This window comes from Erpetoichthys calabaricus, chromosome 15 (genome assembly GCF_900747795.2).
Source record: "Erpetoichthys calabaricus chromosome 15, fErpCal1.3, whole genome shotgun sequence".
In the NCBI taxonomy this organism is placed as follows: Eukaryota; Metazoa; Chordata; class Cladistia; order Polypteriformes; family Polypteridae; genus Erpetoichthys; species Erpetoichthys calabaricus.
The window spans coordinates 61,875,716-61,892,797 of record NC_041408.2 but is presented as its reverse complement, the minus strand read 5'-3'; the positions used below and the strand labels follow the sequence as shown (position 1 = coordinate 61,892,797).

The following is a 17,082-nucleotide window of genomic DNA, read 5'->3' as shown; positions in this document are numbered from 1 at the left end:
TCAAAGCTTACTTTTAACAGCTTCAAAATCAGTAAACACAACTTGACAGTGGTCTCAGAAATACTACAATTCATTTGTTTTGGGACAATTTGGTTATAAGATTCAGCGATACTCCTATCAAAACTCCTGGAGTTAAGGTTTAGTCTCTGACTCTGTGGACTTTCATCTTCTCCCCAGGTGGACATGGAATCTCTCCAGTTTCTTTTCTCATTCTATAAATGGGTACATTAGATAAAGTGGTGAGTCTAAAATGGCCCAGTGAGGACATGTGTATGCATGAGCATGTCCTACAATGGTCTAGAACCTCATTCTTGTTTGACTTGATACTGCTAGAATAGACTGCAGCTCAACATCTCTTAGTAATGGAAAAAAGTGGTTCAAGGGAGAGTGCTGCTGCCTCACAACCCTCGAACCCTGGGTTCAATTCCCAGCCTTGATACAATTGGTGTGGAGTTAACCAATTTTTCTCATGTCTGTAGGCTTTTCTTCACGTGGTCTGCTTTCTTTCTGTATTTCAATTAAAGGTTAGAGCAACCAGAAACTCTAAATTGAGTGGGTTGCCTTGGAATAAACTAGTATTTCCACCCAGGATTGGTTCCAGCCTTGTGAATGGTGCTGCCTGAAAAGACTGTGTCCCCTGCAACCTGAAATTGATTTAAGTAGATTCCAAAATGGAAGAATGGGTTCAAATTGCTGTATCTACAGGGATAAAAAGCTATAACAGCATCTTGGTCTTCTCCTGCACGTGCCCTTCTAGTTCAGATCTCATCTGTTTTTTCCCATACTGTATGGACTTACTGGTAATTAAAATCTGAGTAAGTGTTCCCACTGAAGCAGACTGAGTCAAACTGGATAATTGTTGTCAGCCATTACCACCTTAGTGGTATTGGTGAACCTGCTAGGAGGTGAAGAGTGTCTCACAGATGGACTAGGATCCAGCCATCCAAATAGACTGGGAAACACCGCAATATGCTCAATAATAATATTAGCACATGCTTGAATTTTTAATATGTCATGGAGCTTTAGAGTTCTTACTGCAGGGGAACTGATAACTAAATTGCTTTTACTTAAACTTTTTATTTATTTATAAAATATTAGGCATAAACCAGCATCAAAATAGAAGCACATTAAATTAGTCCTTCACTTTTTTGTGCTGAAAAAGCAGTGAAAAGAATTTGTAAATCATTTATATTAAAAAACCACAAATATCACTTTACAATAAAATAAGGTCCGAATATATAATAATTTACAATATTGACATTTGAAGGTGTGGGGACTGTACAGTCAGCTGGTAGTGCGGCAAAATGATTAGCAGCAACAGGATATGTAAAAGTAAAAAGTAATACAAACAAACAACAAGCAGTGACAGCAGCTATTATCATATGAAATGAATGCTGATGAATAACGTGGAGCACAACTTTCTTAAGAGAAGGAAGCAACATACATACTATATATACTCTAGCGTTCAATATATGGCAAATGACTGACAATAATGCACAAAACATACAGATGTCGAATGAACAGGTCATGTTGAATTTAAATCATTTTGCAAAAAATGAAGAAACAATGAAAGGGTTTGTTGATCCTTTGAGCCTTCGCCAGTACACAAGCCTTCAAAATCTTTGCCCTAATATATACACTAAAGTCTTCATGCTTTTATAAAGCATACAGTGATTGTGTTCATTCACTGTGAAAGGCACTATATAGGATACTGAACAACTGGCACATACAAGGAGAAACAGCAACCTACTGCAGTTTTGCTGCTCCAATTTTTGCCTTTCATATTTTTACCCAAAATGTCTGAGAGCAATTTAAACCAAAGCAGTTGACTATGGTGCAGAATGCTGCATGTTGCTGCCCTGTGCAAAGTGCATAGTTTCACATAGAAGGAGGGGTGATGGTCGTCCACGTGGATGCCAGGCGGGCGTGTGGTGATGTGTCATACTGTGATTCGTGTACATCTGTAGGGGTGGCACTGTCATAGAGCTGTGATCCAGAAGAAGCCGTTGTTGAGTGTGAGAGGCTTGGATAATGAGCTGTGGAGCTTCGCAAGAACTGGGAGCCTAGGCTGTTTGACATATTTCCAGACTGGGAGACTGGTGTAATGGTGCTATTGCTGACAGACCACAAGCTTGGATATTGACTGTGGAAAAGAGAAGACAAAAAAACATATATGTATTTAATGCAACTCATCATTGACTTAATAAAGAATGTGACTTTTCTAATTCTTGGTCTTGAAACATAAAAATGAAACACAAATTTATTCATTACTTTTTAAAATGTATTGATGTATTAAAATGAAGTCACTCCAAAATATTGTCCATCATGTTCGACAAAACAGAAAATGATAACAAATGTTTTATTAAGAGCAGGCTGTTAGATCCATCCATCCATCCATTTTCCAACCCGCTGAATCCGAACACAGGGCCACGGGGGTCTGCTGGAGCCAATCCCAGCCAACACCGGGCACAAGGCAGGAACCAATCCCGGGCAGGGTGCCAACCCACCGCAGGACACACACAAACACACCCACACACCAAGCACACACTAGGGCCAATTTAGAATCACCAATCCACCTAACCAGCATGTCTTTGGACTGTGGGAGGAAACCGTAGCGCCCGGAGGAAACCCACGCAGACACGGGGAGAACATGCAAACTCCACCGTGCCGCCCTCAGGCTGTTAGATATCAATTCAATATTGCGTTGACATTTACAGGCTCTCAAGATGCTGATAATTTGGCCCACACATGTACAGCTCTGTCTGTCAATAAACATTTCCATCATGGAACACTTAGGTATCCATCCATTTAACTGGAATATGGGCATCCACGAGTTACCCCCTGTGATGGACGGCCACGGCCACTACCTGGTCGGGACACCAGCAGGGTGTAAGGACCAGGGGAAAGGGCATTGATGAGGCAATACCTCCCCTGGGACATTAGAGGGCAGCCCTCCTGGGCGGCTATGGCACCACAGATTCCTGAAAGGGCATGTCGGGAACTGGAGTTTGGTGAAGCCCTGTTGGGTTCTGTGGGGGCCACCAGGGGGAGATGCAGAGCCCTGTAGAGGACCTCCAGCGCATCTGGGAGTGATTCCAGGTAATAGTGATGAGCCACCTGGAACACTCCTGGGACCTGAATAAGGGGAGCCGCCTCACTCCATTGAGGGGACAGAGTCGGGAGGAAGGAGACAAAACCTGAGGAGGAGTGGAGGCAGATGGACTGGTGGCAAGAAGGGACTGCATATTGGTGTGGGGTTGGTATTTTGTGCACAAAGCTGTAAATAAACAGGTTGGTGAGTTGAACCTGTGTCCTGCCGGTCTGTGTCTGGGGGTGGCAGTATGCCCCGTAGTGGCTTACACCCCATACTCCTCCTAAACAGTTGATTTGAAAGAACAGCTGCAACCCACTGTAATTACTCCTTCCTAACCTATATAGTATATGGTCAGATGCATGTTAAGTTTTTCTATGTGGTTTTTTTTTTTTTGATGTAACAGATATAGATTAAGTGACTTGCTTGGGGTCATCTAGTCAGTCACAGGTGTTATTCAGAGTCCAATACCTTGGACAGTAAACAAGACTTGAAACACCTTGGTCACTTCCTTAAACTAAAAATATTCAGCTACTTTAATCTTTGCTCACAGTTCATACCCTGCAGTCTTGGAATTTGCCTAGTCTCTCTGAATGTTCACTGTTACGTATTTTGTAATAACATATTGTAGCATTCTCAAGCCTACTTAATTCAGTTCATGTGTGTGATGGCTGAAACCTATCACTGCAGCATTGGCCACAAGGTAGGAAACAATCCTGCACAAGTCATCGGTCTGCCTCCACACATGCTCACGCACACAACCACTGGCCAGATTTAGAACTGCCAATTAACCTAACTGACCTGTCTTTAGAGATATGTTTGTAGAGTTTGTTTCTCTACATTCATAATGGCTAACACGGTACAACACCCTAGTACTAGAGATATGTTTGAAAACCCTGAGTAGATGCTGGAGATAAGGCCAGCTCCCAGCCAGACAAGACAATGACAGAATGTACAGTATGTTTTGTGGGGTATCAGTACTAAACTCTGTGCCAATGCATTTCCAGCTGTTTTAATGAAGAGATCACAACTGCATACCATCTTCCATATGTGGCCTCGCAAGTGTGTTTTACAGTTTAAAGATAACCTTGAATTGAACTTAGGCATTAGGCATGTTATATAACCCAGTATTCCTATCGCTTTGATTAGTTGCAGCCACTGCTTATTTTCCAGAGAAGTCAATGTGTAATTCATTATAAAAGAAATTATATAAATAAAAAATAGCCAGTTTTGTATTCTTATACAACAAAGGGATTTTACAGCCTTACCTAAAAGATGGAGTGGATTTGAGCATGTGATAAGTTCACCTGCTGCTCTCCAATGGAGCTATTGAATTAAAATAAATACTGAAAGCTTTGCAGAGTGACTTAAGAATAAAATTTATTTAAAAGGAATACACAATATCCAAATATCACAGACTACTGCTTATCTGGTTATGTCATTTTTCATCAGAATATATTTTGTTATGCTAGGATATTTTAAGGCATGAATTATATATGTACTGTGTATATGGGATAAACAAAGCTTCATTCTGGAGAGTATACTAGACCTTCCAGGAAAGGTCCAATTGTCAATAAGGATTGGTTGCCATATTCATTTCTGTGGTAGCATATCAGTCAGTCACTCATCACGATTTCCAAGAGGTTCTGACTGTCCAAGGTTGTATAAAAAGCAAGTGTGATGCAGCTTCAGATGAGCACTAGGGGAGAGCCGAGAAGTTACTGCAGCTGGTAATGTCAGAGTAAGAGGCATCTCAGTAGCCTGCACCCAGTTAGACAATGACCAAGACACCTCACATTATGGGGACAGACTTTGAGGGAATCGTTTTTTTCTTCAGTAACCACTCGGGGTATGGAGATCCTGAAATTATACACTGATGGCTTTGATGTAGTTTTTCCCTGCATCAGCCAGTACTGAATGGCACTACTGCCAATTAGCTTATAGCAAGAAAACATCTTTTTGGTCATTACAAATTAAAATCTTAAGCACATCAATGAGTGCATTTGCAAGAATTGATTTAATTGATGCTTTAGTTCAAAATAACATGAGTGGCATGAAAAGACAAGGTTTCATCCCAAAGATGCCAAAGACATGCCAAAGTGGAGTAAAAGGACTTATGGAGCAATCAGCCATCCAGGTTAAACATGGAGAATGGCCAGTAATGATGATAGTTATGATTTAAGTTAAATAATCTTATCAAATCACTGCCTTACATTTATTTACAAATACTCATATTTGGAGCACCAGCAGGTTAAGTGACTCACACAGTGTTGCACAATGAATAAGGACTGAACCTGTGACCTTTAGACATTCAGTCCCCATGAATATTTCAGCCTCCTAATGTCTTTGCAATTTTTTTGTCTACTTTTAGCTTTATTGTAGCACATTCTCTCAAATAATGTAAAATACTAAACTGAGTCTTTCCTAATATGTCAGTGTGACACAACCATTAGTTGTAAAGCAATAGGTCTGCATTTCTATGGATTTCTAAGCTGATGTTATTTTATTGTTTTTCACAAAGATATTTCTTCTTAAGTAGAGCTACACACCTTTTTAGTTTCATCCTATGACTCATTATGCATATAATAATTACCAAAAAAGAAAATGGAGAAAATAAAAATAGTTCTTAGGCTACATACCTGGAGTTCGTAGAAGTACCAGTGTTGTGGGACATTGGCAACATGCTGCTGTGTGCAGGGACCTGGAGGCTGGACCAGTTTTCATGGCCTGGCAACATCGACAGGCAGGTGGAGTTATCTGCATAACCTGCTGTAGTACAAAGAAACACAATCAGCAATGGACCTAACGGTGAAGGCAGCTCCTGAGGTACAATGGCCAGGGGATATAGAAAATTCAGGGTACATGTCATTGTCTGTTGATAAACTGTGTTTCTTGGATGGCTGGTCAAAACAGACAATGGCTATTGTACAAGGGCAGCCATTTTCTGTACCTGGTTGTCACAATGGAACAAACATCTAGGCCCAGAACTGTATTAATCTTTCATCAGCTCATACAGGTATATGTCAGCAATTGTACTATGACGAAGTGTTTGGATTTCCTTCAACTGTCAGGTACCCATAGTAAAACAAGCTGATGCTGTATTGTACCCTTTATTTTAATTATCACTTTAATGTACAAACAAGAATTTATTTCATGCAAGTAGGAAAACACTGAATTAATGAAAGCTTAGGTCAAAACCACGTTGGAGCAAGGTCATCAGTGGAGTCTCTCGGGTCTGTCCTTGGACCATTACTTTTTCTGGTTTATATTAATGACATTGATTCAGGTATAGTTAGTAAACTTGTCAAATTCACAGAGGAGACTAAAACTGGAGGGATGGCAGACACTGAGGTGGCAGCAAAAAGACCAGGACCACCTTCTGACCTGGGCGAACACCTGGAAAATGCAGTTTAATGTAGAAAAGTGCAAGTGCTGCCGATGGAACATAAATTATAAATACAAAATGGGAGACAATGTCATACAGGAAGCAACCTCTGTAAAGTATTTAGGGGTGTATGTTGATGCAGCATTTTCATCGACTAAGTAGTGCACAGAAGCAATTAAAAAGGCAAATAAAATGTTATATCATAAAAACTATTGAATCTAAGTCAAGGAACATGATGCCCAAACTATATAAACTAGTAAGACCCCATCTAGAGTATTATGTGCAGTTCTAGCCACCGCAGTACAAGAAAGACATAGCAACACACATGTCCGATTCTGGCAGACTCTGAGAATTAAACCTGCTTAGTCTCAAGCAGAGGAGACAGCGTGGGCACCTAATCCAGGTATTTAAAATCCCCCAAGGGTGTTGATAAAGTAGATCCAGCAACAGTCTTTAAGCTTAAGGGTGAATCAAGCTCTTGAGGAAATCAGTGGACGTTAAGGGGAAGTGTATTTAAAACTGAAGACAGAAAGCATTTCTTAATGCAAAGAGTTGTGGGATCTGGAACAAGTTACCAAGACATGTAGTTGAAGCAGAAACCTTGACAACCTTTAAGAGGAATCTGGATGAGATACTTGGACAGCTTAGATATTAGCTAAACAAACAGGTTTGATGGACTGAATGGTTTCTCTTGATTGTCAAATTTCTTATGTTATGAGCTAAAAGAATTTTTTTTTCCACTTGGGAAATAAATAGGGATATATCTAATATAATCATTAATTCATCACTAGCATCAGCTTAATTAGTAGCAAAATAGCCATAGTGCATGGAAACGTGGCATGGCTCGGCCTACTAAAGCAGGCAATCAATCTGGCAACAATAACTCAAGAATGATGCTAAAATCCAACAGAGCTGCCTACCTCAATGTGCGATTCCACCCATTTTTTGCTGGCCTTTGGTACAATGACATTAGTTGCCAGTGTGTTCACCATGCCGCCTGCATTTGATCACTTTACTTGACAGCTCCATGTGCACTCCTTTAATAGGCTGCCTAAGGTGTCACAATTGTATAAACTGCATTCAGCATTGACTTTAGTTTAATCCCTATACTTCATTATCAATAGAATCAAAGGAAAGTTCTGTGGTGTAAAATGTCTGCATTTCCAATGCTTAGGACATGCACGGACTAGTGTTTTATTGGTGGTAGCCTCTGTGGAATGGGGAACTCACAGATCAATGGTGGATGATTTTTAATTATTTTTATTGATTATAAAATTAAAATTGAATATTTTGGGATTTGCTTTAATGTAACAAATAAGCTGGTTTAATTAGTACTCTATAGCTTTAAGGCCAGCTGTGTTGGTGGGGTTCTACCATCCTCCAAAATGTACATTGTTTGATTTACGATACTATGGGGTGGTGTCTTAAGGACTGGAATGTTTGCCATTCCTTGTATTTTTCCAAGCTCTTGTGTTAGGTACTAGAGGAAGCCGTATACCAGTGTAACTTACTTGGAGAGTTGTTTCGGTGTGTGTAGGGGCTTGGATACGGAGCAGATCGATGATTCCTTAGTGTTGTATATCGGTCACAGCCATGTGGGGAGGAGAGGCTGAGAGGAGATCCAAACTGAGTATGAGGATTAGTAGGAGGGCACAGAGCACCAGTGCCAGGAATGAACCAGCCACCTACTGAAGAGAAAAAGACAAATATAATGCTGTGAATGTTGATGTATTTTTGGCAAGCACTTTAGCCTGGCATAATCTACATTTCAAAGATATTTTCAATACACATTTCTGATGGGGCTGGCTCTGAATAAGACAGCATTCTGTCATGGCATCTTTCCTGGAGTAGATGAGATATGTTGGTAGAAACATAAATCTCATTATTTTTTGTAATAATGTTTAAACATTTGATTTAGTGTAGCCCCGAAATTGATGTATTATTCAAATGGAGCATATCAGAATTAACTGTAAACAGAAACCGAGTGTGAGTGACATGCTGTGTGATTTTGTTATATGAAGTAGGTTAACTTAACCAAACAGCCATAGAGATTAGTGGGCCTGTTTACCTTATATGCTTTACACTCTGAATTAGGATGATGAGAGCGCAAGATCATAAGGTCTTATCCTGAAAGTAAGGCAGCTTTTCTATAGAAAAAACTATGCCACTGTAATTTACAACTACACAACAATTGTATGTTATTTTATGCATGTTTTTCACAACTGGAGCGCATGCAGTTTAAGTGATTTGTTCACCATTACAAACTCAAGTCATTTGTTTGAAAGAGCAAAGATTCAGTATGCTTTACAGTCTTAATGTCTTAGCCACTAAACTACATGGCCTGCCTGATGTGCTACATTCTGACTTTGCTCTCTGAAACCTAATATGGTTACAGTTTAAAAAAACTGAAGTTTGCCAGTAGGACAAAGATTGTACAATTACAAATATATCATTGCATAAGGCAAGTTCCAGGCCAAGAAATAATAAAAAAAAAGTAAATCAGCATACAACCTACATAACCCATTGTTCACTACCTATGTTAAACCTAAAAACTATACAGGCAGAAAACAAACATGGACAGAACAGCAGTCCAAGGCTGTATTGAATTAACCTACCATGCACAGATTTGATATGTGACATAAAGCTGGAGAAAACATCAAAAATGCAGAGAACTCCACACTGAGAATCACTTAAAAACAGAACCCTTGCTCTTAATGCTGTGAGGCAGCAGTGTTTATTGTTGCATAACCTTGAAACCAGGGATGTGTTTTGGACTAAATTCATTATTATTTTCTTAAATATAGTAAACCTTTTGTCAAATAATTATTTTTGTAATCCATGGTCTTTGTCATGAAGAAAAAGTGTAGACACTCTGTGGAGACATTTCATTGGTCTCACAAAAAAAAACAAAAGAAACATTTATATGTATGTCCATTAACTGACAGAAACTAGCAGTTGCTTTCAACAATCATTTCATTTTCATGTATTGTATTTCGAAAGCTGTTATTGCTGCTTAGGGTTTAGGAAATTGTTTTACATCATTTAGTAAAATGTAGAATTATACGACACTATACATAACATTAAATACTTACAGTTAGAATAGCTGGACTGCTGTCCATCATTGACTTCATCAAGGATGTCTTTATGATCACTCCTGCAGAAAATAAGCACTATATCACCATCCTTTTTGAGGAAATATATACACATAATATATAAATAGGTAGCATAGCATAACATTCTGTCTGTAGAATGTCCCAGTGGAATTGAGTTAACTCAGAGCTTTGTGCCAGTCAATCACAGGGCCGATTATTTCGAATTGCTGATTAACCTAACAGAGACTGGGGACAGAATTCAAACCTAGGATGCTTGAGGCATAAGGTAACAAAATGAATCACTGTGACACTGTGCTGACAATTTTACACATATTTAACAAAAGAAAAAAATAGTTTTTAACTTCAATGACTGTTTCAACACAACATCCCACTTTATTTGTTATTTTATGAAAACTAACTAAAACATCCGTGAGAACAAAAATTAAACGAAAATAGTTATCTTGAATGCTTATCAATTTATTTTTATTAAAAAGACAAAACAATTATAAAATGTTACCCTATCTCTTGTATAAATGTAACATTCCTTTGTTTCTTTTTGTTTTTACTTAATTACTTGTCCTTACTAAATTACCCAGCATCTGGAAACCTATAGAGAAAAGAACTATGTACATATTTGGAATTTCTTTATGGACATGTGGACCAAACTACCCCTTTCGTGCCACGGAACTTAATTTTTTTCTTCCTAATCTTTGGTGTATGCAGTGCATCAGCTTGTGGGATTTCCAGATCATTTCACATTTATTATGTACACTCTGGTATTTCTGCACTGATACAACAGACAATTCAATTTTACCTTAATGATTTTTATGTGGTTCACATGTGATTTCCTCCAATCATCTTCGTACTTAACTGCATTCTCATTTTTGTTTAAACAACATAAAAGCTATTTTAAACTCTTTGCATGTGTTTACAAACTTGACATATTTATGAATGAGTCAAGGGGTGGACAGGCACCCTGTCCAGGGTTGGTTTTTGCCACGTTTCTAATGCAGCCAGGATAAGGTCCATGGCTCCAACAAATTTCATTGAATTAAGTGGGTTTGAGAGCACAACGTTATGTTATACAAACATACATATAGACATTCATATAGATACTATACAGTACAGTATATGAATGTATTCCAGTGCTTATTCATTGTAAATCATGTTTGAATTCCTAATTTTCATTCTACAGTATATTAGTCAACCATTATCATACCACTGGGTGCAATAGGATTTTGCATTTCCTATACTTTAATCACTATAATATAAAAATACATCTGAGTATCTCATTATTTGAGCAAATATAAGGATTTGGCAGGACATAATTCTTGTTCTGTAAAGAAGACAAATTAGGCATGGAAATAGGTAAAGAGGTAATGGCAAACAATCTTTTAGAGTGATTTTTTTTTCATAATGCACAGTGGAACCTGGATATAAACCCTTTCAAGTCTATATCAATATTATATTTCAGTGAGGCAGAAGTGGCCATCACATGTCCTTGGTCTCCTAAAGTTTTCTTCTCCCAGACCAACCAAAGATGCCAATTTTTCTCCTCAATAGGTTGCAAGTAATCTATCGTTTAAACCAATCTGGAAAAAAATTAGTCATCTCTTCTTGCCCTCTTTATTGTGTTACATCCACAATTAATTAAACAAATAGTGGAAAATCTGAAAACTGGTGAACTGCCATTAGTTTAATACATTTAAATGAAAATCCAGGTGTCCACATGCTGCAGAGTTCTGGAATTTGTGACATTACTGGATATAATAGCAATGTAGTTTTATATTTTTTATTGTTTTGTATGAAATTAAATATATTGCAAAATATTTTATTATAGTATGTCGTAGAATAAGTATGAAAACTACCTTTCTTTGGCATCAAGGAAGGCTTTGGCAAAAGGATTATATTTTATTTTAAGAGCTGTGATCTGCAAATAAAAAAAGAAAAAGTTAGACAATACTGATAAATTATATACAGAGTCAAAATTATATTAACTTTTCAACAGCAAAAGCAATTTATTCACAAAACATACTTCATATGTGCAAGATTATTTACAGGAATGTCTTAACCTGTTTGCCATCACGTTCAACACATGTACCATATATGGCATATATGCACAAATATTGTATACAAGTATATACATTGCAGTACCATTAGTGTTAACATAATTTTGACTCACACTGTGTGTGTGTATATATATATATATATACTGTATATTGTAATAAGGCGCTATATTACGCTGACCCGGCACAGACTGATGCAGAGGCACGTGTAAAAACCAACAGACTTTTTATTTTTCTTCAGCTGGAGGGCACGTCTTCCCCGTAATCCCTCCAGCCACAACACAGTTCCAAACAAAGCACTTAGCCAACACACAAACACTTTCCTCTCCACCTTGGCACCACCACTCCTCCCAGGCAACTTCGTCATCTTCCACCCAATTCTGGCTCCCGAGTGGTGGATGCTGACCCTTTTTATAGCCCACCCGGAAGTGCTCCAGGTGCTTGATCACCTGTTGCTATTTGCACTTCCAGGCGGGGCTGTAGAGGTGTCCAGACTGGCTTCGGGATCCGTGTAGCACCCCTGGCAGTCACCCCAGATCCCCACAGGGTTGTGGAGAACTCCATCTCCCATGGAGCCCTGCGGGAAACTGAGGCACCATCGTCACCCAGGGAGGCTGCCACCTAGCGTCCCAGCGGAGGTAGTGAGGAGCCCATGGCTGCTCCCCCGGAACATATACAGCAGGGGCATCCCGGCCGGGCATGGGACCCGGTTGCCCATTACAATATACGTATATATCATTATTATTATTATTATTGCTATATTTATGATCGTATGGGCTTCTTGTACCCTGACTCCAGACACAACTGACGAGACAGTGCCTCGGATCCAACAAAGTTATCTTTTACTCCTTAAATTGCACTAGGATACAAACTAGTAGGTTAGTATGTTAACACGTCCCCGTTCTCCTCCTGTTGCTGCTGTAACCCAAATGAGCCTTTGTCCTTCCCACTCTCCTAACTCTAGGTTCACATGACTAAGAAAAAGAGATTTCTTTTAAAACTGGACCTGGGTGTACTTCTGGCACATCAGAAGTGTACTCCAGAAGCATTTCCAGGTCATATTGATGACGACAGGGATGTACTCAACCCCCACCAAGAGCTCAGTCCAGTGCCTCAGAGGTCCCAAACAGGGCAACCTAATTTCCATGACCCTTGCAAGAACTCAAAATGGATGAAAGTCAGAGATGTGCTGCCACTTGGAGAACATATTACACTGGCAGGCAGTCCTCCACCACCCATAATATTGTCATGCTGTCATGGGAAGGTACCACCAACTATCCCAGCCAGGACAGTTTTACAGTCCATACTTTGTAAAAATAGATATTAATTTAATAATTGTAGAACTTTATATACAAACAAGTACACCGAAGGATGGTGGACATGCAGTTCTGAGGTTTCTGCACTGCTTATAATGTTTATAGAATGTAAAAGTCAGTTTGTTTGTTTTTTTTCTTCAAAAAAATAATTAAGGTTTTACATTTTATAAAAGTAAACAAAAGGCATGCATGTATTTTGCAATAGAATCCTTTAAAACTTACCTCCTCATTCTGATAGGCTGTTACAGCAATAAACTGGGTTTCTGGAAAAGAATGACTTGTAATCATTCTCTGTGGCCCTCCAACTCTTACTATATGAATCCTAGGTTCATATTTATGCAGGGAATTCAGCATAATCTATAATTACAAAAAAAAAGTGTCACCTATGCATACTGTAGCTAACTTCTAATCCACTCATGCATTAAGCAGGAGATTCACTGCAAGTGGACATATTTAGCTTTTTACTATGATTTTTTAATTGTAAACATTAAGAAATAGCATTTACAAAATTACTTAAAAAATGTGTTCAGTATCCACAAATGTATATTACAAGTTAATAAAATGCACCTTATGAGAAGCACACAGTCCACATTAAAGACAATTAAAAAGACAAATAGGATATTACGTTACATAGCACACACTGTGTTAAGTATATATCAAGGGAAGTTATACTTAAGCTGCGAGACCTCATCTGAAAATGTGTTTTCAGTTTTGATATGTTTATGTGCAAAAACACATAACAGTGCTAGTGGAAGTCCAGAGAAGAGTGACTAGACTGACTCCAGGACTGCAAGTACAGATAAAAGGAAAACCTGGAAAGGTTGAATGTTTTAGTTTAAACATAAGAGTCTAAGGGGAGAAATAATAGAAGTGTTCATAATTATGAAGAGAATTTTTAAAACAATTCTTCAGCAAGAACACAGAGCTGTAGATGGAAGATGGTTGCAGGTAAACCTCACATAAACCTTAAGAAGTTTGTTACTTTTAAATAAGTGTTCTTTGCACAGAGAACCATAGATACTCTACACGACATAAGTCATCAGGTAGTGTAATAAGTATGGATTGATGAGAAATGTTGGACAGAACTGCCTGATCTAGTTAAAATTTTCCCGTGTTGTTATATTTTTATTAAAGGCCATTTAGATATGAAGAATAAACCAAAGAAACCCCACCAAAAATATAAGAACAGAGTTATAAACAATAGCTGAGAAGCAAAACATACTTTAGGCTTGACTATATGTCTTACACAGCAGGCGAGCTGAAAAAAATCATTATACTGTGTCATACTTTTTATTTTATTTTAAATTTATTCTGTTTTACCTGTCCACCTCCATTGAGTTTGTTAGTCAGTTTGACTTTGCTAAAGGAAACTTGAGCTTTCATCCAATGGGCCCCAAAGTTAGGGGAATCTGGGTGGATGTAGACACAACTGGGGGCCTGCGGCTCTGGTTTTCCACCTGGGACCCACTCTCCATTTACATACTTCCATCTGTGATTATCAGCTGCCACAAAATCCAGAAGAAAAGAGTACATGGCATTGGGGTCTAGACCAGATACATTGACTTTCAGAACAGGAAACATCCTCCTAAACCAATAAGAAGAAGAACAGAATGTTAATGAAATCCTGGGTCAGGAATGACTCCTGCATTTTACATCAAAAATTCCCAATGCAAAGAAATTAAATTAAAAACTAGTCATAGGATAGGGGCTTTCTCACACTGTTGATGTTCAGTTATGCAATGAAGTTGTGGTACACCTCTTTTTCTTAAACAAACATTACTTCAGTAAAATGTTAGACAAGAAATGAATAATCTTTACATTACAACATTTATTCTTATTTTTGAGAAATGTGTAACTGAACCAGTGTCCAAACTCCAAACCTACTCAATGTCAGTAAACCCAAAGGAAAGAATTATAATAACTACAACATGACTTCTCGTTGTGTTTTCATGAGAACAACAGGACTCAGAAAATATGTCTTTTTTAAGCTCCAGTCAATACATAAAAGAACAGAGAATTATGAGATGCACAGTGTCCAGTGTGCTTTGACGGTCACAATTTGGAAAATGACTGAACAGGCTCATAAAGAACTTTAAAACTGACTGAAGTCTAGAACAATAAAACTATGGTATTTAAAGTAAATGATAATGGATTCATTACCTGTTTTGTAAGTGCCCCACTCATTATGAATAACATAAGAAATTAAAATAGAAGTTATGGGGGTTGACCCCTTCATAACTCATCAGTTTTATTTCCTCAGAATGACATTTTTTCACATTGTGAGGTTGCTACCAACAAGCACCTTTTCCTGCTCATATGTTAACTTACAAGCCATTGCATTACAACTGAAAAACTGAGAACTGCACTATCCCTATAAATTCTGTCCAGTCATATTCTAACCTGGTCATCTAGTGAAGAATTGAGGGATAGCTGGTGCCCATCCCAGCAACACTGTTGGAACAAAATGGGAACCAGCCCTGGGTGGGATGCCAACTTCCTGTAAACTATATAAGCAGCAAATCGATTGGTTCACAGCCTTCCTCACTAAATTTTAGGCTATGCAAAATAATTTATTGAATTACCACTAAAAAAATCTAACTAGTAAAGTATTAACGTTTTTCCAGCCAACATACTTTTCCAAATGTAAAGAGATATTATGTACCTCGTAGAACTGTGTCTTTCACTGTAAATTCAAATTAATTCTGTTCAGATACTAATAGGACTTTTTCAACAAATAATACTGGAAAAGCCATGTTAATATTAGTAATATTATTGTAGTTGATGGTGTTGTTAGAGATTCATTATTTCATCAATTCTAGGAAAGGAGACTTCGAAAAACATAAAGACTTTATAGCTCTTACTGAGCTCTTGATCTAAATATTGGAGTGAGAAATATTTGTATATTCTGTGACTGTTGTCACTTGTTTACATGAAACATATTCATTAGAAATAAGACTGTTAAAATTATGATAACAGAAATACATATACGTTAATAAAAAGTTTTGCACATTGGCACCGGTTTACCTTATAAAGTCAGTGTATATTAAATTAATCCTCTTAATGAGTCCTTAATCCATCCATTCATTCATTTTCTTAACCCGCTTATCCACAAGGTAGCGGGGAAGCTGGAGCCTCTCCCAGCAAGTAGCGGGTAATTCTGTATTAATCTTTTACCTTCTGCAGAAACATCTACTTGCTTCTCAATTGAAATATAATAAACAATATGAAATACACCCTACAATGCCATTTACATCGAACTTTATATTATATATGTATTTGTTAGTTGGTTGATTATGTGGTTATGGCATCCCTCGATGTAATCTTGCGAGCCCTTTGATGCCAATTTAAAAGCTGTGACTATACTTTTCAAAGCGCTTTTAATTGCTAAACCTCCTTTCTGACTCTCATCTTTATCGCAGTTAAAATTTAAGTATTTCGCGTCACAAAAGAGTCCAGGTGTACGTACCTTCCGTTTTTTGTCACTATCATCTCGTTCGTGAGCTCCTTAAACTTAAGCCACAGTTCGCTTTCGTCCAGGCTGACTTTCAGCTCGCGTTCCGTGGGGTCTCCTTTCTCACTACCAGCCTGGAGCTCATTCTCCACCGCACTCAGTAGATGATCAACCCTGTATTGAAGGTTTTTGCCGGAATTTTCTGTCGTAGTTCCGCTCATTGTACCACAAGTTTGATTTTTTTAACAATAAAATTGTATTTATCCCGTTAAAGTTTTCAGTAAACCGGTGTTGTGCCGTACATTCCAAGAAGACAGAAAAAGTGGTAGACTTCAAACGCATGAAGTTGTTCCCTACGATCAGTGCGACAAAATAACCTCCCAATAAATACTCACCAAATTCCCACTGACGTCCCGAAACATTTTGGACATGCATCGATTGGATGGTGTTCCCTTTGATGTGCCATACGCTGCCTGCCATTGGCCACGTGCGGCCACTTCAGTCGGATAGGAGCAAAGCCTCTGAAGTTAATTGCCTAAGAAAGTTTAAATAGACCTCTTTTACGAAAATCTGCAAATGTTTACACCTATATCAAAGCCCACTGCTTCAATAAGGAAATGGCTTATCGGATATACTGAAGCCCATTACCTGTTATCCGCATTTATTTATTTTTTTATTTCA

The 17,082-nt window shown here is 38.2% G+C and overlaps 2 protein-coding genes across 2 annotated transcripts in view; one reads left to right on the top strand and one right to left on the bottom strand.

Annotated features, from left to right (window-relative positions):
* LOC114666111 (protein quaking) overlaps positions 1-17,082 on the top strand; it is a 1,435,209-nt gene that overhangs the window by 1,209,059 nt on the left and 209,068 nt on the right. The window lies entirely within an intron of this gene.
* tbxtb (T-box transcription factor Tb) lies at positions 1,174-16,803 on the bottom strand. The gene is made up of 8 exons (XM_028820416.2): positions 16,417-16,803; positions 14,271-14,535; positions 13,173-13,307; positions 11,437-11,498; positions 9,569-9,630; positions 7,988-8,164; positions 5,731-5,860; positions 1,174-2,143 (listed from the first exon to the last, which is right to left on the bottom strand). Exons 1-8 carry the CDS (start codon positions 16,620-16,622, stop codon positions 1,879-1,881), a joined length of 1,302 nt encoding a protein of 433 aa, XP_028676249.2. The 5' UTR covers positions 16,623-16,803; the 3' UTR covers positions 1,174-1,878.

Coding starts and splice junctions, on each gene's coding strand:
- tbxtb (XM_028820416.2), bottom strand. CDS start 16,622: ATGAGCGGAACTACGACAGAAAATTCCGGCAAAAACCTTCAATACAGG. Junction 11,499..13,172: donor CAGCCTATCAGAATGAGGAG/GTAAGTTTTAAA, acceptor TTTTATTTGCAG/ATCACAGCTCTTAAAATAAA. Junction 5,861..7,987: donor ACACCGAAACAACTCTCCAA/GTAAGTTACACT, acceptor TTTGTACTACAG/CAGGTTATGCAGATAACTCC.